The 25,554-nt window shown below is 37.0% G+C and overlaps 1 protein-coding gene across 1 annotated transcript in view; it reads right to left on the reverse strand.

Annotated features, from left to right (window-relative positions):
• GRM8 (glutamate metabotropic receptor 8) overlaps positions 1 to 25,554 on the reverse strand; it is a 759,669-nt gene that overhangs the window by 66,673 nt on the left and 667,442 nt on the right. Inside the window, exon 8 of the mRNA XM_047096173.1 lies at positions 12,382 to 13,317. Within this exon, the coding sequence (XP_046952129.1) occupies positions 12,382 to 13,317 (936 nt within the window). The remainder of the gene's footprint in view (positions 1 to 12,381; positions 13,318 to 25,554) is intronic.

Genomic DNA, 25,554 nt, shown 5'->3' on the forward strand with positions numbered 1-25,554 from the left:
TATCATTGCAATCACAAATGTTTGCGTGCTCTCTCTATAAATGCACTATAAAATAATAAGTGTGGTAGAAGTAGTTTGAGAGCTTTCTTTGGAGATATATTCTTTATGATGCTATGGTATGGACTGTCTCTAGTCATTGCTGTTTTTCTTGCCACCTTCTACACATATTTTTCTTTTTCATTCCAAATATAATTCTTGATTTCATGCTTTCAGTTCCTAACCAAATGTTCAATACATTGCAGTTTGATTGGACATTTTAACACGGGGAAAGTGTTGTGTTGAAGAAAGGACAGTGCTACGGTGATAAGCTGCTGATGTAAACACTTCATGGTTTTATGACAGGCTCACAATCCACCAACACTATTTTCAATTCAATTCAATTTGTGTGGATGAGAATTTTAGAGAAAAACAGCTGGTAGGAGAAACATATGACATTTAATCTTGCCTGAGAACATGAAATCTTCTACAAAGCTGTATGTATATGGTGTGTGAAATCTGTGTGTTGGTATACACTCGCAAAGGTTATACTAGGAGCTGTATTCTATAGGATTTGGGCCAACGGACAGATGAAAACATTACAGTCCTTGGTACTTTTCTGGAGATAACTTGACTGAGCAAATAACTCAGCGAGTCTAAAATTCCAATGAGAACATTCAACTGATTGCAATTTTTGAACTAAGAAGATTTTTTTTTTTCAAAATGAGAACAACCTCCAGTCATCCTTAACAAACAAACACACAAATAAAATTACAGTTAGTGGTGTAGGTTTTGATTGGTTCAAAATCACTCCCTGTGAACAAGATTTAGAACACTGCTGCAATGTAGAACCTTGCAGATTACCACATGGATTCACCACATCACATTTTAGAATGATTTTAGAGAGAAAAAAATATAATAGAAATTTGGCTTGTTCAGATTTTTGTATGCAAGGTGCCCAAAATTATACAAAAAGGGGATATATAGTAAAGGAAAAACTACTGACTGAATCTGGTCACAACCATGACAAACAGAAAACCAAAATTACCCTAAAATTTGCCCAAGATTACTGGAATATAAAATCCATTTAACACCCAAATTTACATAATGACAAAAGTGATGATATATTTAAATTGATTAATAGTCATTTAGAAATGATTTAACTTTTATTTCTAACAAATTTGCTTTTTCATTTCAACTATCAAAATTCATTTGAATGTTGTAGCAGATTTGGTTACTGAAAATCATAGTCCACCAGAGATTTTTTTCCTTGTATCCTTACCTTTGCCTTTATCCCCACAAACTGATTTTTTACCCAACTTCACTATTTTGGCCCAAAAATCCTTCTCCATACTTGGTTAGATGCAGTCATTAGCAGTTGAAAAGAATTGCTTTCTCTCCTTTAGCTCAGACCAGAGGAAAAACCACAGATTCTTGCTTTAAGTTTTTTTAGACAGAGTCCTACTGGCAGCCACAGAGAATGTTAGGAATCACAAGACCAAACAGTGCCAACGCTTCACCTCCTACTCTGTCTTCCTCCGTTCCCAATTCAATTGGAAATGAGTCTCTCCTATTTTCCCCTGCCACATGTCAAGCCCCCAATATATCTTGCCTAGATTTCTTCAATAATCTTGCTATTGTCTTTTCTCTTATCCTTGCACACTACAGTTCATCTGACTCACCACTGGGCAGACAAATCTCACAAAATGGAATTGTGCTGAGAATACATCCATGCTCAGAAACATTCAAATATACTTCAGTTCCTAGCAAATGCGGTACAAACTTGGCCTAAGTCCCACCACAAAATGGCTGCCAGTTATCTGATCGTATTTTATGAGTAACAATATAATTTAGTGCCCAAAATACTTTTTCAGAGTAACAGGAGTGATATTAACAACAGGGCACGTTGGGATGGATAGGTCACCCACCTCTCCCTGTGACTATGGTGAACACTCCCTTCAGTCACAGGTTTTACACACAACCTGTTTCATTTCCACCTCCTTCATGCAGACTTTTTTGATCCCTCAAAAGGATATGCTACCTTCCTCCTTCTCTGTCTGTGGCCCCAAGACCTCAGTGTAGGCACTTTGCCTCAATTTATGTTATTCTGCCTTGTATTGGTCATCCACGTGCTTGGTTTGGCCCCCTTCTTGACCCTAAACAACTTGATAGCAAACTTCTTACTCATCTTTACTTTTCTTAAACACCAAGCAAAGGTCCCTTCATATAGCAGTTAACACATATTTTTAAGTTAATTTTTTTTTAACATTTATTCACCTTTGAGAGACAGAGAGAGACAGAGCAAGTGGGAAAGGAGCAGAGATAGAAGGAGACACAGAATCTGAAGCAGGATTCAGGCTCTGAGCTCTCAGCACAGAGCCTGATGCGGGGGCTCAAACCCACAAAGCATGAGATCATGATCTGAGCCAAAGTCGGATGCTTAGCCGACTTAGCCACCCAGGCACTCCATTTAACAAATATTTCTAACCAAATGTAATCACTGACTGTAAACAAATATTTAAATTGTGGCCCTTAAAAAATATTTATTTAGTAATGGCATTACTGAATCCTAAAAAAGAGGGAATTTATAAACTGTGACGATCAAAAAATCTCAAGTCATTTTACAAATTCAAAATCCCTCATTCGTTTCTGCATCTGAAAGATTTTTCACAAAATACACATTACATACCAAAAGCCCCAATATGAGAATATGCATTCATGTTGTCTTAGAAAGGTTTTTCCTGAGACTTTCACTTAAACCTTTCTCTATGCAGTCAATTCTATGTTTATCAAGTAAATTTATTAAATGAAATAAAATCTAAGTATTTCTCAAATAAAAACCCTCCATCACCCAACTTCCCATATCCTGATGCTATTCTAGAGAATTAACACATTTTAGGATGTTTTTTGTTTTGTTTTTTCTTGTGGTTTAAATCATGCACTTATCTCTTGGGTTATCAATTTGGATTGTATCTGTTGACTGCTCTCAGTAAAAGGTGAGTGACTTAATATACCTACACAACTTCTCTATTGCCCCTCTTTAGTCATCACCCAAGTTTTTAAAGTTGTGTTAATATTTTTAACTTAACAGGGCTTACACTGCTAATATTCACTTCCATATTTCTGTATTTCGTTTCCAGATTTCTTCTAACAAAGTAAGTGATTTTTGTATATGGCTACTGAATGTTATTCCCTTCAGATTCATCCAGGTAGCAAGACCGGGCTTGCAGAGAAGGAATAACCATAATTACTAAAACTCTACCTTTTAAAGGGTAATTAGACACTAGGGTCCAATAGATCCTTTTATAATCCCTTTTTAAATACCTTCGTTTCTTCGAGGTTATATGAAATGCCACTGTTACTCATCTCATATCAGATATGCTTTTCTTATTTTGTTGGATAACATCTAGAATAATTCATATATGAGATATGTAGGCATCAGATTTTCTGAGCCACATACATTTTTAGCCTCACATTGATTGATAGTTTGGCTGGCTATACAATTGTAAGTTTAAAATACTTTCCCTTAGAAAGTCTTTGCTCATTGCCTTCTAGAATCCAGGGAGGCATATGAGGCCTGGTTTTCATATCTTGTATGTATCTTTTCTCCCTTCAAAAAGTTCTTAGAATTTTCCCTCAATTAATGCAATTTTACTGAGATGTGTGGGCCTTTCAATTTTAAAAATTGTCTTTCTTCAATTTGTGAAACTTCTAGTTTTTTATTTTATTTTATTTTATCTGGCCATTTCTTTCCCTTCTTTGTCTGTTTCTTCTTCTCAATGCTTATTAGATATATTTTAGAATCCTGCATCCATTCTCACAGTGTGCTTTTTAAAAAAAAATTTTTTTTTAATGTTTATTTCTGAGACAGAGAGAGACAGAGCATGAGTGGGGGAGGGGCAGAGAGAGAGGGAGACACAGAATCAGAAGCAGGCTCCAGGCTCTGAGCTGTCAGCACGGAGCCCGACGCGGGGCTTGAACTCATGAACTGTGAGATCATGACCTGAGCCGAAGTCGGCTGCTCAACCACTGAGCCGCCAAGGCGCCCCACGGTGTGCTAACTTTTGCTCAGATTTCCTTTTTTCACTTTCCTCCTTTTCTTCTTGGTTCTTCCTCTGATTTCACCCTTCAGATCTCCACTGTTAACCCCAGCCATCCCGTATTTACATTCAACTGTTCAGCTTTTTATTTTCACATTCATATTTTAATTTCTAGGATCATTTTCTTATTTTCTGATTGATCTTTTCCACAGCAACCTATGCATGTGTGTATGTTCAATATTCTCTGGATTCTCTCTGGAACACTCATTAAAATTCTGCTGTTAAAAATTCTCTTGCGTTTTCTGAATTACCTCTGGTTTTGTTGTGTGTATGTGTGTGTTTGTATGTGTGTATGTGTCTTTTTAAACAACGATATTGGGTCTTCAGTTACCACGACATCCTTGGCTGTTGTATGATTATGATGTAGGGCCAGGTTGGTTGATAAGGATTATTGGTGGGGTCCATTTTCCTTGGATGGGAGGGCTGACCACACACCTGTGTACGTTGGTGACAGTTTTACCCACCTGGCTTCTCTTGAAGATGCATGGATAAAGGCACACAAAAGGACCTACCACAGGAGGAACTTTATCTAAGAGCTGAGACCTTTATCATATCTCTATCTTGTACAGAAGATGTATTTCTTATTGCCCACCTGTTCATGTCTGTCTGAAATAAAGTTACTTCAAATTCTGCGTGGTTTCTTTCTCAGTACCTTATACCCACACAAGTAGACTAACATAATCCTACCATCAGATAATTCCCATTCTTGAGAGTAGAATTCTCTAATACCTGTAATCTTTCTCCTTGTTAAATTGGAGCAGAAAGGAGGGGACTCCTGGGTGGCTCAGTCAGTTAAGCATCTGACCCTCGGTTTCAGCTCAGGGTTCATGAATTTGAGTCCTCATTGGGATTCTCTGTCTCCCTCTCTCTCTGCCCCTCCCTTGCTCACTTTCCATCTATCAAAATAAACATTAAAAAATTTTTTTAAATGTTTATTTAAAATGTTTGTTTAAAAAAAATCTTTTTAAATGTTTATCAGGAACTCCAATAAATAAACATTTTTAAAAAAGTTGGAACAGAAAGGGAAAGTGAGAAGCTCACTTGGACTAGCTATTTTGAAATGTAGCTTTTTAAATAATTTTGCTGATGGTCACTCCCATGCCCATGTCAGGTCTTTATGCTGACTCCAGGGTTAGAAATTATTTGAAACTGTCATGGTAAGAACCATTTGTGTCTCTTGGGTTGTGCTTTCCTTCTTTTAATTTCTCTATAAATCATACCCATTTGACTTTTATTTTTCAGACTTTTCCCAAATTGTTCTACCTTACCTTGGCTCTAAAAACATAATGGCTTCTTCCCATTTTCTCTCTCTTTCCTGTCCTCGTTTTCTTCCTGTTTTTCTTTTTTCTTTTCTTTCATTCTTTTTTTCTTTCTTATTTTTTAAATTTCACTGTTGCCTTAGAGGGAAGGGATATATATGTTCATGCCAGCCCATATTGTGAACCAGAAGCCAGACTAAGTTTCTTCTTTTATATTTCTTTTAATGATGCCAATAACTCTGCTTTGCATTTATTTTTGATAACCTGGAATTTATACTAATATTTGGTTAAATATTTTCTACACTTTTGGGGTGGGTGGTACTAACCCATATGACGCTGCATTTAGAGATTTAAAAAATAATTTCATAACATACAAATGTGATATGGTTACAGCCAAAAGGAACTATTTGCTTGCAATCTGCTCTCCCTGGCACCCTGTGTGCTCCATAAGATACAAGCATCTACTGAATCACGGAAAATGCAATCTGAAGTTACACAAGTAAATTAGTCACTGCATTCTGTACTATCAACAGTCTGGAGTATCATTAAAGTTCTGTCTATATAGAAGAAAAATTAAGTCTATTTGTATGGCATTCCCCCAGAACATTTCTGAAATAAGGTCATGGTCACTATGACTGAAAAAATTCACACTTTAGTCTTAATCAAATCTAGTAGTCTAGATTTTTAAACATATTAAGAAAGCTAAACCATTTTAATGAGATGAGTTAGCTGTAGGACTAAGTTCCCAGGTTGACTATCTAATTGTATAGTTGATTAAATTATTATAATTTGGGCATAGAAAATTCAAACCCTTTGCAAATTCAATTTCAATTAAAAAAAAAGATGAATGTGTAAATACCACAGTCTCGCTAACAGCGAAATGTTTAAATTAAGTAGCCCGAGGCCTCACAGCATCCTCAGAGCCCAAAAAAGTAGGATCATGGAATCTAAGCAAGGTTCATTGAGCAAATATTTCTTTATGCTGTCAGATAAGATAGGCATCCCCAAAAGAATTGCCCTAAATGTGTAAGTTGGCAATTTTCTGCAGTGGTAATATGGAGCACAACCGGAAAAAAAGTAATAAGCCTGGCTAAGGCAGCCTTCTCTAGGAGAGCCACTTAACAGGCTTGCCTACGCTGTGCCCTAGAATCTTCTTATTTCATTTTTTCCTTCTGTGTCTCCACAAGCATATCATTTTAACTGAGTGCGTAAATGAGATTACATAAATGTTTTCTTTTCTGGTTGCTTTTCCTTTTCCCTTTTCTATTCGGGTTTCCCCTTCTGGAGTTGACTGCAACTCTGGTTTGGTATGCTAGTGTGGTATGACTCATCTCGTCTGGACACAATCTTCCACCATACCTGAAATAGGTATCACGATAATAGATGCCATGAAACCGCGGCATCTATTTGAAGCCTTCAGAGGCATCTGCTTCAAATGACAGTACATTGACTAGCAAAGAAAAAATCTATCCTGTTTCCACTTCCTTCCTGTCGAAGGAAATGAAGCAATGCTGAGAGACAGGTGTGGCTGGAGAACTACTCTGGTCTGATCTATTCCAAAAATCACTTCCATCGTCATTTAGGTGATATTGACAGGGTTCTCAGGCTCTTCTTTTCTCATCTCAACTTTTCCCTACAGCAGTAATTTTATCATCCTTTTCAGAACTACCTTTCACAACTCTTGTTAGAGTTACTCACTTTTCAAATTTAACATATTTCAGCAATTGATTTCTGATGACACTTTCCAGTATTTCTGGCTAAATATAGGAAGTCAGTTACGCATTGCTGCAGGAACAATCCTCTCTTCCCATTCTCTGGGTCCTACAGATCTTGTTGCCTTCTTTAATTTACTTAATATGGATGATATACACCCTGATGTAAATCTCTAATATTTTAGAAAACACATTGAGTGGGGGTGCTGCACAGACATGGTCTAAAAGGCTGGAGAAATTGAGACAACTATCTGGATAAATATGAATGTATTCAGTCGTTAAACACATTTTTTTTGAGGCTCTATGCTGGCCCAGTCCTCAACTAGGTGATGAGGATATAATGGTGAGCAAAACCAAATAAGATCCCTGTCCTCATAAATTATAGCCTAATAATAGTAACAGCCAACAAGGAATGAACTTATTACATGCTAAACACCTGTCATGACTCATATCATGTCATTCTCAGCAAAACTACCCTGAGGTATCTATTAGTACCAAAAAACACACCATAATGAGACAAAAGAAGCATTTGTTTTTATTGAAGTCACCCATCTTCCTGCCTTTTCTAGAGGATATGAGCTCAAGTCTGCTTGAGTTCTAGAGTAGGGCTGGGTACAGATGGCAAGTGACCGCTTTATATTGCTTTCCATGTGAATTTGCATTCTCCAGGAGAATTTATTACAACCTTCAGAAGTATAGCCCTTGCCGACGTTTTCCCAGCCAATTTAGCAGAGTCAGGATTTGAACCCAAATCCACCTTCTCCAGAGCTTAAGCTCTTCCTTACTCCCATTATCCATCTCTGTACCCCCATACTCTTCTGCCCTTCAACAGACAGATGCAGTAAAAGAACGAGGGAAGGATGATAAGACAAAAGTATTTGATTAATTGCACCAAATGCCATTTGTTCTCTGTATTCTAGACAGAACTAAGATAACTATAATAATTCCTTTTTGCCTTTCTCTCTACGTATTTAGCAGCCCTATTTCAGAATAAGTGATGACAACATTTTTTAAAAGAAATGCATATGGCCCATCATTAGAATGAGAAAACTTGTTTTCCAGAAAAAAAAAAGTTGTTGCAATGGGGATCACAATAAGATGAAGATATAAGATTCCCATTGTATTACAGTCTAATTGAAATCATAAATAAGCATTACAGTATTATATTAGATCGCTATTGTGCAAGGCACTCTGTGGACACATTGAGTAGGCATTCACTGAGGAGGTACTACATGAAAGCCTCTATGTTAAGAGACATATTCACTCAGATATACATTAAATGGATACTCTTTCCCCTCAGGAATTTTTCAAGGATGACACCTGCAGGTGAGAGGAAGAAATAAAAGAGTGGGAGAGTGCTGAGGGAGGAGTCTAAGACAATTCCCAGGTTTCTGACTTGAGCTACTGGACCATGATGCACCAAGGGAAGAAAGGTTGCTTTAGCATATAGGGGTTTTTGAAATTTTTGAGTTTTGCTTTCTTTTCTGCTTTGAGGGTGTTTTGTTTGTTTTCCACCCAATGATCTATCTGGTTGAAGCACTGTGCTCTTTGGAGCTTGGCAATGTCATAACCCTTGTCTGATTACCTTGGCTTTATGAGTGCAATTAGAGGTGGTAAAATACGTATTCAAGAGATTTCTGCCATCCTAACAGCCCCTCATCACCATCCCTGAGGATTCTTTTCCTGTCTATTTCACTAATTCTATTTTATTATTTTTGTCTTTTCAGTACAATTATGAGAGTTTGCATGAGTCCATGACCATGCCTCAGTGTGTCAACCCTTCCTTCACACCACTTTTCTACAGGAAAAGAAAATTCCACTAGGAATTAGTGGAATGCAGCCGTAGGTACAAATCTAATAAATGATGTCATTAATTTCTATTGGAAAAACATGATTCAACTTGATTTCAACATCTGAAAAAAAAAAGGTGGGGAAATTAAATGGTGTTTTATCATTGAATAAAGACTTACTTCACAGAGCTGTCTGTCTTTATGAATGCTAAAATGTACCTTTATAATTTGATTTTACCCAGGGGTTTTCCAAAACATCTGTCTAAATTATTCAACTAATTTTAGCTTTTATTCCTACTTCTGTTATAATTTCAGAGAGACCTGTATGGTTAGATGAGTTTTCTTTTGTAGATTACTCTAAGAAGCATAATTAAATGCATACCGAAAGAAATTCTGCTCTTCTGCTGTCTCCTGTGTTATGAATTCTGTGTCACTGACATACAGTTACAGGATGCATAGCTCTCTTGTTTGCTTTCTCATCTCAGATCTGACTCCTCACCATCTTCCCCTGCCCTTGAGCCTCATCTTCTCCTGCCTTTGAGCCTGGCACCTTGCTCGTGCTGGCAGGCGTCAGGCAGGCATCGGCCAGGAGCCAGACTGAGCCTTACAAGGAAGGCTCGGGGAAGCGGACTGACACGGGCTCAATAATTAGCACAATACTGGACACAATGCTCAATAAGGATCTACTGAATTAATGGATGTGTGTACTGCCTGCTACAAACACTTCAAGTTGATAACGTGGGCTAATTGGCTGAGCATTAGAAATGAGAATGGAGGACTGACCAGCTCTTTGGTCCTCCAAGTCAATAACACTTCTATAAAGCCTTTTTTTTTAGAGATAGAGAATTTTATTCACTTTTAATATCGGTGTCAACTATTTTAGCAACGTGAAAAAGAAATCTTCTCGTGCATTTTGTGTACTGTTTTGAATAGTAAAGACATTTTGACAGAGAATAGCAAGCAGGTAGCAAATTTTATGTGAAGCCTTAGGATGACACATAATTGCATTCTATAAAATACCTCAGTAGCCAAATCTTAGCTTCTTACAGCTCTTGATGCAGAGCCGGTCTAAATTCAGCAGCTCCTAAGACTGACTAAATAATCTAAGGACATTACAATGCTCTGAAGATTCCCACAATTTGTGTTTCTTACTGAGTTCTTCAGTCTTTTCCACATTCCATTATATCATGAAAACAAAATAAATCCACTTAACACATTTTCTAATTTGTCTCACAATGTGCTTCTCTGACTTCCTTTGATTCCACAAAGCTAAGAAAGAAAAAAATGAATTGTGTCTAGCATTCAGTCAGACCTCTGTAGGCATGGGAATGTCTGTCCCTGAAAATATACACACAAACTCCAGGTCTCAGACACGTGTTCAGCGGCAATTAGGGCGCAGTGGCACCAGCCGTCTCTCCCCGCCCTCAGCATATTCTCCTGCCCATTTTACCCTGAAACTCTTCCTTCCTCCGGCACTGCTGCTGAGGGACAGCCCCAGTTTAGCAGGATTCTAGTTCGGAGAGACAATGGTCACCTTTTTTCGACTACCTTAAGAATGCTTATTCGTATAATGCATGCTTGCACTGCTGTGATGATACTATCTAATTGCTTAATGTCGTACCATGATTTTATTTATTCTAAAAGTTGAGGCACTGAAAGACTTATGCAAATAGACGTATCATCTTATTTGTATTTGCTCTACCCCCACTGCCCTTGAAAGTCACAATGTGAAAAGTAAGAGTAGAGGATCATTTATAAAATGTAAAGCAAGAGAGAGAAAAAGAAAAGGAAGTTAGATGTCAGAACTCAGGAGATTTTGTCTGGGTAAGTATTCATTACACAGAAAGCAAAATAAACTACTTATGGCCCCTTTTCAGATAAAACAGTATATTTAAAAAGGCAGTCCTAGGTTCAAATACAAATACAAGTACCACTTAATGTTATTAATAATTCACCTAATGCAGACATTTCCAGACTCTGAAAAATATTGTTTTGCCCTGACTAGTTCAACTAACTATATCAAAACAGACACAACAGACATTGAGAGATTTATTTTCCAGCTCATGCATTCTCTCCTAAGTCAAATTTACAAGTTTGATCCTAATAAATTCCTATCTACATATGTCAAAATATAATGTTTATTGGGTTTAGAGCGTCAAACTGCCTTACTTTATTTTCCTGCCATGTGCTTGGTCCTACATAAAATATTCATGGACTTCTATCAGACCATCTCACTCATGAAAGGTCACAGGTCTGGAACCCATGGTAAGTTTTTTCTATTCAGCAGCAAGTTTGCTGAAGTACATTTTTTTTTTTTTGTCCAAACATGGTTGAAAGCCACATTGATCTAGTAAGGGATGAATGCTCATACTAATGAGCTCTCTGTGCCCTTGTTGAGTACTTTTTCCTCTGAATTAGTTGGGATTTTAAGAGTCATGCATGACCTCACTTGGAATGTTAGAGACTAGGGAATGTAATTGCCCCCAGGATGCTTGATTTCCTCCTAACTTCTGATGACAGAGGGTGGAAGAATCTTTAAACCCTCATTCTGAGAGAATAACTTTTTCATATGCACATTAGGGCTGAAGGACTATTCATTCAGAAAGATAGCATTTGCCTTTGTTTTATAAAACAGCTTGTCTCTGTTAAACTACCCAAAGCTTGGAATTCATGTTTAACTTTAGTTCTCTGCTTTTCTGGACATAAACTACATGTATCCAGTTCAGCACGTATTCCCTTTCACATACAGATGTTCTTTACTTGCAGTGATTTATGTGAGAAAGGTTAATTGGAGATTCGTGGCAAAAGAAAATTATTTTAAGAGATTTAATTGATCTTCACCTTCTGAAAAATTAGAAACTGCTTTTTGTATAACTGCCCATTGCTATCTTTTTTTAAATCCTTCAACATCACCTTTCACATATGGAAAAGTGATAACAATGGAGGCTGAAGGGAAGTAGCAAGATGGCACAGATCGAACTAAGCCATTTCAGCTTTTTTTTGTAGTGGTTGTTGCTCTACTATAAGCTCTGCCTCCATAACTAAAACCATCATAATTATTAAGGAATAGCTTTTCCCCAGAGTCACATTACAACCAGAAAAGGAGGCATTTGTCATGCAATGGGATACCTCTGGGATAGCTCATCCCTATGAATTATGTCTGACTTTCTTTTCTCCCATTCATTTTTAATTAACATTAGGGAAAAAAACCCAGTCATCTTAGTAGATAACAGACCTGGGAAGAGAAACCCAGAAAGTAATGTGAGATCTTTCAGTTTTCAGTTCTACCAAGGTGGACACATGAAAGCATTCTTCATGGGAAATCAACCTTAGTCAACACATATTCAAAGTTAAGTGACCTTGAGGGATTTCATAATTGTGTATATATATATATATATATATATATATATATATATATGAATAAGAATAAAATAGACTGAATCATCTTGAGAGAATATAAGTAAGCCAAAAGAAAAGTGGGAAAGCATCCTAAAGAAAGAAGTTAAATCCAGAGAAGGGTTGGCATATGCATTCTTGTACTTACCTTTTCTGCAGACTGGGCTGTACCGAAAAAGATGGGAATGAAAGCTAACCAAATGATGCAGGTGGTATACATGGTAAATCCAATAGGTTTGGCTTCATTGAAAGTCTCTGGGACACCTCTCGTTTTAATGGCATACACAGTACAAGTGACCATCAAGAGGATACTGTACCCCAGTGAACAAATGAGCGAGAGATCAGAAATGTCACACTTGAGCACTCCCCTGGCATTCTCTGGGTCTAGAGTCCGCTGTTCTCCATAGTCAATGATGATGTGGGGGGGGTCCACAACAAACCAGACACACACTCCCAGGAGCTGGACGGAGATGAGGCTGAAAGTGATCACCAGCTGGGATGCTGGACTAATAAACTTGGGCGCTGTGACCGATTTCTTGCCCTGCTCAAATATTCGGTGGATTCTGTTGGTTTTGGTAAGAAGGGCTGCATAGCTGAAACACATGCCAAGTCCTAGAAAGATCCGGCGGAAGGAACATATGATTGTATCTGGTGCTGCAATCATTAAAAAGGTGATTGAATAACAGAGAAAAATCCCTGTCAGGAGCACATAGCTAAGTTCTCGTCCCGAAGCCCTTACAATAGGTGTGTCATTATAGCGGACAAAGGTCACGATCACAAAGGTGGTGGCGATGATTCCCAATATTGCAACGAACACAGGCACCACAGCCCAGGGAGAATGCCATTCTAGTTTGATGATGGGAATAAGCTGGCAGCCTGTGCGGTTGATGTTTGGTCTCTGATCCAAAGGGCAAAGTTCACAGGAGAGCTCATCCACCTGGTAGTTGTAACCTTCACAGCGCTCACAGTGCCAACAGCAAGGGACTCCTTTCACTGTTTTCTTCCTCTCCCCAGGCTTACAGGGCAGACTGCACACAGACGCCGGGTGAGTGTGTTCTCTATTAGCCCACTGCATGTCTTCCACCTGTGGGGATAAAAAATTAATGAGCTTTCCATTTCCCCCCCCATTTATAATATCCTAATCCTAGCCACAGGTTTGTAATAAATCATTGAGTGCTGACAGCGCAAATACAGTTTACCATAATAAGAGCCCCATTTCTTTCCCCAATATTGACTTTTTGAAAGTGTTAAATGATTGGGTCCAATAAATCATTCATATCATCAACTTGATGAGTGTCATTAGTTTCCATTTACCTCCTCAATGTTGACCAATCTGACATTCGTAGAAAGATTTATTGGCCCAAACAGTTTTGAAACTCAGGAAAGAAAGAAGGAAAGAAGGAAAGAAGGAAAGAAGGAAAGAAAGAAAGAAAGAAAGAAAGAAAGAAAGAAAGAAAGGGAAAGAAAAAGGGAAAGGAAAAAAAAGCCCCATGGAAATAGGTTTTAGAGTTAATCACAAATATAAATGCCAGAGTCCCTGAAACACTGGCTTAGGATATAAACATACATATAAAAGAGTGATCCAAGGCTCTTCACCATATTTAGGGAAATTCAAATCACATTGTGTCAGTTTTGAAAGGAAATGGGAAAATTCACTACTTTAATCTCTGATAATCCTCATGTTCTCGTGGTGATAACTATATTAATGTTTTTGCCTCCATTTAAGCATGAAATAGACTTTTATTTCCCCCAGTTTTGCACTTCCACGCTGTGAAAAAGACCACACTGAATGAGATAGCTTGATGGCAATGTTTCTAATCGAACAAAAGTAGTCTTATAAGTGGCTTAAAGCAGTGAAACTGGTATAAATGAGAAAGTCACCCTAAGGTGCTTAGTATCTACTCAGTCTTCAGGTTCCACCTTCCTCTTTTGGATTAAATCACAGAATACCTCTACTAAAATAAAATATTATTTTAAGGGTATTCTGCCAATCATTGACCTCTTCTTTGATTGTTTACTAAAGGCTCTGGACCCAGTTTCAACATGTATGGGGTAGGGAAGAGGAGGTTTCCCATACCACCAAGCAATCTTAGACCCCTGCCGGGCATCCTATAAGTTAACTCAATTCTGACACTAGCTATCGGGCAATAGCATCAGATCCCACAGGTTAAGGGCTCGGGCTGCAGGACTGTCCCCTCCACTTCAGATATCAGCTATAAGTCCAGGTTGTTACATGTGCAGATTCTGAAAGACCTATAGATTGGAGGTTCCAACAATACCAGCCTTGGGTTCAATTAGTGTTCTAGAGCAGCTCACAGAACTAGGACACACGTTACTTACTAGATTACCAGTTTATTATAAAAAGGATATACCTCAGGAACAGCCACATGGAAGAGATGCATAGCGGAAGGTGTGTGGAAAGGGCACAGAACTCCAATGCTTTCTGATTATGCCACTCCCCTCAAATCTTCACCTGTTCACCAACTTTTAAACTCTCTGAACTCTCACCTTTTGCGACTTTATGGAGACTTCATCACATAAGCATGATTAATTGAATTAGTGGCCATTGGCATCGATTCAACCTTTAGCCCCTCTCCCTTCCCAAAAGTCTGGCGTGGGACTGAAATTTCTAATCTCCTACTCACATGGTTGATTCCTCTGACAACCAGCCCCCAACCGTAGGTTATCTAGAGGGTTTCCAAAAGTCACCTCATCAACATAATTAAGACACCTTTATTGCTCTTATCACAGAAAATTCCAAAGGTTTTAGGAGTTTGTGTCAGGAATAAGGTCAAAGACCATATGTTTCTTATTATAAATCATAATACCACATTTACCTTATTAGAAACACAATCATTTTAGCAGGACACTAATAGTACAAACTGGAATTATAGATCATAGGAGAGAACTTCTTACGAAAAGTAGCTACTATAAATGGTAAGTTCTATGAACAGTGATTGACACACAATTTGCCCTCAAATATTTGCTGAATTTGTGAGAAAGAAGGACAGTGTACAAAAGAAAACCAAAGGTCCCAAATGGCATCGTGTAGGTTAAAGCCCCAAGTCTTAAACTGGTGTTTACTACCTAGATCTAACTGCAGTTTCAACCTTCCCTAGTAATGTAGTCTTAACCAGGTCAGTCAGGAATTTTCTGATGGATGAAAGTAGTCTGCCAATGGGCCTTCTCCATTCCCCAAAGGAAGATGAGGTAATCTGAAAGATAAGACCTTCTCTTCCCCCTAAGGGAAGGTGACTTTGCCTGGAACAATCCTTTCTTTTCTTTTGCTTACAATTTTTTGCCTGACCCTCCTTCTGATATAAATCTCCCATTTTGCACAACTCCTTGGAACACACCTCTACTTGCTAGATGAGATGCTGCCTGATTCATGAATCATTGAATAAAGCCAATGAAATCTTCTAATTTACTCATCTGAATTTTGTTTGTTAACAATAGGAAGCACACCACAGCAGACCCCGGAGGAAGAAGGGGTCAACTTGATAGTACTGGGACCCAGTAACAGAAGGTTGCTCAAAGAAGCACAGAAATGGGAGCCCAAAGAACATTTAAAAAACAAAACAAAACAATACACAACTTATTTTCCCCAAGACCAGCTCTATTAACAACCCAAAAGAAGAATTACCATATCCTATGGTGGTCTGGCTCCAAAATGGCTCCCGATAATCTCACCTCCTAGAATTCGTGAACTCATGTATTTCCCCTCCAACTGTGAATAGGGTTGATTTATGTAAACAAAAGTACATACCAGAAATTATTACATGTGATTTCTGAGACTATTCTGAGATTTCTGAGAATATTTCTGAAAAAATATTCTGGTTTCTGCCCTGCTGTCTCTTGGATCACTCACCCCAAGGGAAGAACCACAGTGTCATGAGACCTTCTCAAGAAGCCCAATGTAAAGAACTCAGGCCACCTGCCGACAACCGGCACCAACTTGTCATGCATGTGAGGGAACCACCTACAAAACAACCTGTCTGGCTGCACTCAAGCCTTCAGATGACTACAGCCCCAGATGATACCTTGACTGCAACCTCATGAGAAATACTGAGCCAGAAACACTCAGCTAATAAGCTGCTTCTGAATAGATACTGTGTAAGATAACAAATGTTTTACTGTCTTAGGGTGTTAAATTTTATAATTATTTGTTACACAGCAATAGAAAACTAATACTACTCAAAATAAGCTTATCCCCCCATCTGTGACCACCACCAGTGTAACGTTTTATTGAAATTCTACTCAGAAGGCAGTGACGCCTGTCATTTACCAAAAATATGCCCCAAACTGGCTCATTTTGGCAATATAATTTCATCACCTTATGGTTCCCTCTCTTTGGGAACATGCAACTGAGACTATTCTCATGAATAGATCTATCACTTAAGGATGTTTTCTTTTCTTGAATGTGGGGTGAGTGATTGAGGATAGAGAGCTATAATCTCCAAGCTCAATACTTGCAGAGGTTGATTTATGTAAACAATAGTACATACCAGAAACGATTACATGTAATTTCTGAGATGAGGTCATAAACAGTATCTTGGCTTCTGCCTTACTCGAGGTGGAATAGAAAATTCATGCCTGTTTAATTTCAAATGTTCTCCTTTGAGAAAATAGTGGTACTTGATGTGTCATAAGGGCACTCAAAACCATTAGCTCTTACCCTGTCTTTTCACCACAAAGGTAAAGCAATCTATCACAACCCAGCTAATTTTCTATTAGGTTTTAAAGATTTAGAAAAGCTATTTTATTTATGTATAGAATTCCATTAGGGAAGAAAAAAAAGTTAAATTGGAAACATACAGTGGTTTCTCTTGAAAATATTGAGAAAAATGAAATGCTCCACAGAATGGCAAAAGTATTGATTTTATACCCTAATGGACTCCTAAAAGATAATAAAATACTTTTGTGAAGGTTATATTTCAAAGCTAATTATTGTAAAACCAAAATTGCATTTTGTTTGGGGTTTCTATAGATATATGAGGTTATTGAAAAAAAAAAGGCAGCCAAAATCTCAAAAACATTAAACTTCAAGACTGGTAGAGACTTTAAAGGTCAGCTTTCTAACCACATGTATAATTCTTTAATTCTTAATACATTTCATTTTCCACAAAGAAATAAGACTTGTTAACAAAGAGATACACTTATATAAGGTAAGCCTCAATACATAGGATAAATATTTATCATTATGAGCCAAATATTAAATTTTCCATGGTCAATTTCTGTGTACTGAACGAATAGAAAACTATTTTTCATAAATAAAAAATAAAGTTATAAGATAATGGGAAATACTGCAATACTTTAAATAGTTAAGAATTTTAAGAAAAACACCCACAAACACTACATATGACTTTTCTTAATATATTAATTATATTTTTGTAATTATATATTATATTTATTTTATATAATTATATATTAATTATATTATATATCATAATTATAATATAATTAATATATAATACAATTATATATTAATTATATTATTGTAAATGTGATACATACACATGACTCCATTTTCATCAAGGAATCTATTTATATATAACTGTACTGTGTTTTGATGCCATAGTTGAAGTCTGGGAACCAACCAATACCTCAGGGAAGGATAAATAGCAAATAGTTGAATCATGATCTTATAAATACTTTAATATTTGAGATAAATAATTTATTTTGCATATGTTAAACAGTGATTAAAAACAATACTACTAATTTACTGAGAGTAAATTAAACAACCTCTAATTTTCACAGCTGTACTATAAAGCATAAATAAAGATCATTCAGCCCTTTTGTGCAACTTTATTAACAGATTATACCATCTTTCTTATGAGTGTCCATGCATTTTTAAAATTTGTCTTCCTTGTCTTTGACATTATTCTGATATTAGATTAGGGTTTCTTTCTAAAATATATAGTCTAACAAATGGATGATAGTTATATAGACAGACCTCCGGGGACAAAACCATAACCCATTCCTGTCTTGACAAAGTTTACCAACAGTGATTCATTCTGTACGTTCCAAGCCAGTACATCTCATAGAATATGAGCCATCAACTGGTTTCTGCTGTCAAATCCAATTATTACTGCAGACAAATACACCAGCAGCCAAAAACCCAAAACTTTCTGAGTGTGTTTCTTCTTCTTTTTTTAGAGAGAGATAAAGAGTGCAGGTAGGGCAGGGGCAGAGGAAGAGGGAGAGAGAGAATAATCTCAAGCAGGCTCCATGCTCAGCACAGAGCCCGCCACGGGGCTCTATCTCACGACTGTGAGATCGTGACCTGCGCTGAAATCAAGAGTCAGATGCTCAACTGACTGAGCTACCCAGGCACCCCTTGTGCTTCTATTTTTTAACCTTTAATCTTTTCAGACCAATCAACCTAGAGTAATTATTCATAAATTCTTTAAATAGACATTATTTTTCAGAACAATTTTCTTCTGTGTAGTTTTAGTATCTCTCGAAAAACAAAAAGACTATGTTTCCAAATTAAAGGCTCCATTATAAATAATAATTTCCAGTATTCATTATAAAATCCTTACTCAATATACCTCTATTATAGTATTTTCCCCATATTTTAAGTGGTATCTTCACTGATGTGATTACTATACATGTGGGAACATTTTAAATACTAACAGATAACTGATATAACCAGTCATACCATTCTGAATTACCTCTTTTCCTTTTTCTCTATACATACGCACAGTATCGATAATCATTTTGGTGACTAGTTTGCCACCCCAGGATTCAAACACCCAACTCTTCATATGACTTTATGTCATATCTGCAAATATTTCCAGTGAAACTGGGCATTTTAAAAAAGCTTTAATTACTAATTTCCACATAATCTGTAGCTTTAACAAGTGCACTAATTAGCCTAAGTATTTAAAATGTCAAACTTTCGTGTATTTTGTGAATCATGATTCACATATGAGTGAATACATGTTCCATAGTTAACCTGATAATACAACTCAAAATAAAGTTTCTCAGTATATTGGTATATATATATATATATATATATATATATATATATTTTTTTTTTTTTTTTAACCTTTCTTAATGTTTATTTTATTTTTGAGACAGAGAGAGACAGAGCATGAATGGCGGAGGGGCAGAGAGAGAGGGAGACAAAGAATCAGAAGCAGGCTCCAGGCTCTGAGCTGTCAGCACAGAGCCCGACGCGGGGCTCGAACTCACGGACTGTGAGATCATGACCTGAGCCAAAGTCGGACGCTTAACCGACTGAGCCACCCAGGCGCCCCTTGGTATATATATTAATACATGAATATATATTGCTTCCTTAATATTCATCCATTTCCTTTGGGTCACACATAGCTTTCTACTCATTTTCAAAGTGGTGAGTACTATTAGGGTCCTTTGAAAATCTAATACTTACATGTGAGACAATCCGTATATTAAAGTGATGATTTTATATAATATTACATATCCATATAACTTTTAAAAATGCAGACTTCTCAGGGCACCTGGGTGGCTCAGTTGGTTAAGCAACGGACTTAGGCTCAGGTCATGGTCTTGTGGTTTGTGGATTTGAGCCCTGCGTCAGGCTCTGTGCTGATGGCTCAGATTCCGGAGCCTACTTTGGATTCTATGTCTCCCTCTCTCTCTGCCCCTCCTCCGCTCATGATCTCTCTCTCTCTCTCAAAAATAAATAAACATTAAAAAATGCAGATTTATCCTATTTAGAAGGACAATTTAAAATAAAGTTCATAAAATTTTATCATCAAAAAAGTAAAATACTTCAGAATAAGCAAGTAAAGTGGAAATTTTTTTTCACCAAAACCTATAAAATATCATTTTAAAAAATGAAAGAAGACCTAAATAAGTGAAAAGAAACCCCATGTTCATGGATAAGATGCTAAGACAGAAACATTCCCTAAACATTAATTGACAGATCCAACATGATCTCTATCAAAATCCCATCTGGCCACTGCAGAAATTGACAAGCTGATCCTAAAATCCATTCAGAAATGTCAGGGACCCAGAATAGACAAAGCAATCTTGACAGTGAAAAATAAAGTTGGAGAATTCACACTTCCTGATTTTAAAACTTACTACCAAGCTATAGTAATCAAGACAGCATGATACTGGCATAAAGATGGACCAATCAATGAAATAAAATTAAGGACCCAGAAATAATGTCTCACATGTATAGGCAATTGATTGTTAACAAAGATGCCAAGAAAATTCAATGAGGAAAAATAGTCTTTTCAACAAAAGGTGCTGGGACAAGACATGACAACAAAACCTTAAGAAACAAAATAGAAATAGATGAATTGGACTTTATCAATAGTAAGTCCTTTTGTGATTCAAAAGATGCCTTTATGAGAGTGAAAAGACAACCCACAGAGTGGGCAATATTATTTCCAAATTGTGTATCTGATAAGAACATATATATATATCATGAGATGAAATTTAAATTTTACTTTTTTTTAAGGCATCTGAGTATATATTGAATTTTTTCAAATTCTTAAATTCCAGTTAGTTAACATATAGTGTGATATTTGTTTTAGGAGTAGAATTTAGTGATTCATGGGACACCAGGATGGCTCAGTCGGTTAAGCGTCTGACTTCAGCTCAGGTTGTGATCTCATGGTTCATGGGTTCGAGCCCTGCATTGGGCTCTGTGCTGACAGTTTGGAGCCTGGAGCCTGCTTTGGATTCTGTGTCTCTCTCTCTGCCTCACCCACCTCTCACTCTGTCTCTGAGCTCTCAAAAATAAAGAAACATTAAAAAAATTAAAAAAAAGAATTTAGTGATTCATCACTTACATGTAACACCCAGTACTCATCACAAGTGTCCTCTTTAATACTTATCACCCATATATTTTTATAGACCACACACACACACACACACACACACATATATTAAAAACTCTTAGAATTAAACAGTTAAAAGACAAATAATCCAAACAAAAATGAGTTAAAGAATTGAAGAGACATTTCTCCAAAGAAGATGTATGAATGGCCAATATGCATATGAAAAGTACCCAACATCATTAGTCATCAGGGAAATGCAAATACAACCAAAGGATCCACTAGGATGGTTATAATAAAAAGTGCAGACAGTATCAAGTGTTATTGAAGATGCGAAAAAATTAAAACCCTTTACATTGCTTATGGGAATTTAAAATGGTTCAGTTATTTTGGAAAACAGTTTGGCAGTTCCTTGAAAAGTTAAACATAGAGTTGCCATATGACCCAGCAATTCTACTTCTAAACAATTCCAATCCAAGAAAACTGAAGGCGTATGTTCGCATAAAAATCTATATAAGAATGTTCAGGGTAGCATTATTATAACAGCCAAAAAGCAGAAACAACCCAAATGTCCATAAACTGATGAATGGATAAACAAAATGTGCTATATCTATACAACCAAATATTAAAAATAAAAAAGGAATACAGTATTAAAAATAAATAAAAAGAATAAAGTACTAATACAGGCTATAAAATGGATGAACACTGAAAATATGTTAAGTGAGAAAAATTAATGACAAAGACCACCTATTGTGTGATTTTACTTTATAGGAAATGTCCATAGACAGACAATAGACTGATGACTGCCAGGGGTTAAAGGGAGAAGGGAACAGAGTGAGTGCTCAAGGGTACAGAATTTCTTGGGTGGTGATGGAAGTGGCCTAAAATTAGGTAGTGGTGATAGATGCACAACTCTGTGAATATACTGAAAAATACTGAATTATGCACTTTAAAAGGACATATTTCATAGCCTGTGAGTGATCTCGGTAAAGCTGTTATTTTTAAAAATATGCAAATTATTTAACTTGATACATTCAGGTATTATTAATGCTGGGTATTATTTGTTGCATAAAAAAACATGTTGCAGATTCACTCTGTTTAAGACACAGGTTCAATGTGGGGATCCAACAGTGACAAGGACATGGTCCCCGACCTCCAGAGACAGTGTAGGTAGGGAAAGAGATACACAAAGAGCAAGTCACAGCTCCATATGAGACTCCCTAAAAAGGGGTGAGGAAATGGTGCTGCTAGAAGAGCACCCTGCAGGGTCAGAAAGAAAGAAAAAGGTCATTAAGACCCAGGGGCAAGAAGTCACATCAATCGGAGAAACTAAAGGTACAAAAAATGTTAGGCGTGTAGATTAAAGCATGGGGTGGAGTGGCAAAGAAGATGTGAGATCATGAAGGACATGAGCCACCAAGAAGAGTTTGGATGCTATCTTACAGGTGGTCAAGGGGATCCTTTGGAGGATTCTATCAAAGACAGGGGTAGTGAGTTTCATTGTTTAGAAGAATCGTGGGCTGCAGAGTGGAGGGAAGACTGATGGAGTCCAGGACTCGAGACAGACCAGTCACACTGAGGCTGCTGCAGAATTCCAGGTGACAGGTGGGGGCAACAGGAATCTGAGGGTGTAGAGTGGCCAGGAAGGGCTCTGTAAGCAGGTTTTCATACTTTACTCTCCAGCCCATAGACAGCGATTAAAGGATTTTAAGCAAATATATGGCATGATTATATATATATATATTTATACATATTATATTTGTATGGCATTATATACATTATATACATATATATGTATATAATATATACATAATGTATATGTATATAATGTATATACACATTATATATATCATATATATGTATATGTACATATATATGTATATAATGTATATATGTTATATACATTATATGCATATATACATATATATATATTTATATATATTATATTTGTATGGCATTATATACATACATATATGGCATCCAGACACCCAATTTAAGAGTCATTCTTAGCATTCTCTGGTGTGTACATATATATATATATATATATAATATTTATATGGCATTATATACATACATATATGTCATCCAGACACCCAATTTGAAAGTCATTCTTACTATTCACTGATATATATATATATATATATATATATTTATATATTTACATTTATATGGCATTATATACATACATATATTATATGGCATCCAGGCATCTAATTTAAGAGTCATTCTTAGCATTCGCTGACTCCCACCCCTCATGTCTAATCAATCACCAGCCACAGGGCCTTGCATGATCTTGCCCCTAACTCCCAGGTAATGACTGACCATTACGTATCAATCCTCCCGACTCCCCTATTACACATTCACACAGCATCTTGTAGTCTCCTTCAGTGGAAGCTTATAGTATGTAATTATGTATTTATTTGTTTGGTTTTCTTTTTATTTAAATAAGTGGTTTTATAAATGTTAGGTTATGTTCCTCAGAATCGCTTAAGGGGTTTACTTAAAATATGGATCCCCGGGCCCCAGTTCTTAAAGATTACAATTCAGTAAGTCTGGGAAGGAACCTCAGGTTGGGATTTTTAAAAGCCCTTCTTCCTGTGATTCTGACAGATGTAATTAGTAAACCATACTTTTCTAAGCAGTAATTTAAAATTTATTTTCCTCAGAAGAGTAAGAGCCAAGTCTGTTTTTCTACTGTTGTATCTCAGAGCCAATTGTGGTGACTAACTCCCAATAGGTATGAAAAAATATAGTTGAGTGAAGGAAGAAGGAACGAAAGAATGAGCAGGTGATGGTACCTTTCATTGAATAGGGGCATCCAAGGGAATGACTGGTTTTAAAAGGTAGATCATGACTTGGTTCTCTAGGAGCTCAAAATCCCAGTGAGGCTTCCAAGCCAAGAAACACACAAATCAGATGAACACTTGAGCTGTATTCATGAGTCAGGTTTGCAGGAGGTAAAGATTTCAAAGGCACAGTCATGTGCAAGGCAGTTGAGACCATGAATATTTATTAGTGAATTCTCATCCACAGAAACAGGGATAACGTGAAGGGAAGACGGCACAAAAGGAGGCCTGGAAAGAGCAACTTTTAAGGAGCAGACTCAGCAAGATCAGTAAAGGAGGATGAAACAACATGGCCAGATGTAAACTAGGTAAGAATATAGTCCAAGGTCCATGAAACCAAATAGATAATTTAACGAATGAAGACATGGTTAGTGATGTCCAAAGACACACATTTCCTGAGGATAGGATTTGAAAAGGGAACGTCCCTAGTTACCTTCATGAGAGAAAATTCAGCTTTTGTGTGAAGTCTTCTCTTATCTACCCCATACCAGGCAGGTAGGTATGTTTCTCCCTTGTATTTCATTATAATTCATTATGTATTTTATCATAACTCTTTGAGATTATATTGTGATTATCTGTTCATGTGTCCATTTCCCCACTAGACTGAGAGCACAATAATCTAAGGTCAGATATTTTTTTATCTCCTTTTAGTTTTAAGACCTAGTAGTCAATAGAAAGTCAATGTTTCATAATACATAAATTGATTAATAAATAGAATGTACAATAAATACAGCTATGATTATAATTACTCTCCATTCAGTGTTTTGAATAGACATGGCTTTAGGCAGTAGGCAGATGTGGGTAGTAAATTTATTCTTTCCTCAATCTGTGTGGTGTCTATTTCATCCATACCCCTAGAGAAGCTAATTTGGGGGAATTATGCACTCTGACACATACCTCACAGGCATATTGGAAAGATCTAATGAGTTAGTATCTGTGAAAGTGTTTTGTGAACAGAAAATGTAAAAGACAGGTGGAAACCCCACATACATTTCAATTTAAGACTGAGAGGCAGCACTGGAAAAGGTCCTCATGCTCTACCTATAATTAAATATAGCTACTCTGTCCAAAAATTATGTTAGCAGCAACAAACAAAAAGCCACCATATCTGGATTTCATCCAGATCTGCTATTTCTTGCTTTTATTTTCCCACAATCTCAACTCTTTTTTTTAAGTTTATTTATTTATTTTGAGAGAAAGAGCACAACTAGGGGAAGTGCAGAGAGAGAGAGAGAGAGAGAGAGAGACAGAATCCCAAGCAGGTTCTGTACTGTGAATGCAGAGCCTGATGGGGGGTCTGGAACTCACGAACCATGAAATCATGACCTGAGCCCAAATCAAGAGTCAGACACTTAATGGATTGAGCCACCTAGGCACCCCCCACCCACAATCTCAACTCTTAATGGCAGTTCCTGGTAACTGCCACATGAGATGCCCATCTTTCACCCATCTCTACGCAGAGAAAACCAGCCAGATGAGTGCTTTCTGTCCTGGGCTCTGAGCTTGGAGAGGATGGCATCTTTAAGTGTGCATGTTGGGGTGTGTGTTGTGGAATGAATGGTTTCAGGGAAGAGTATAGGAAGTCAGACCCACAATACTTCGGATGCATAAGATACACTAACCCTATGACAGAGTTTCACCCCTCCATAGTGCATATGCAAATATACAGGTAGAATGTGGTATTTGTAGCAATAGTATTGA

This window comes from Lynx rufus, unplaced genomic scaffold (assembly GCF_022079265.1).
Source record: "Lynx rufus isolate CCGP_SWC_20201006 ecotype Redwood Valley unplaced genomic scaffold, mLynRuf1.p SCAF_4, whole genome shotgun sequence".
NCBI lineage: Eukaryota > Metazoa > Chordata > Mammalia > Carnivora > Felidae > Lynx > Lynx rufus.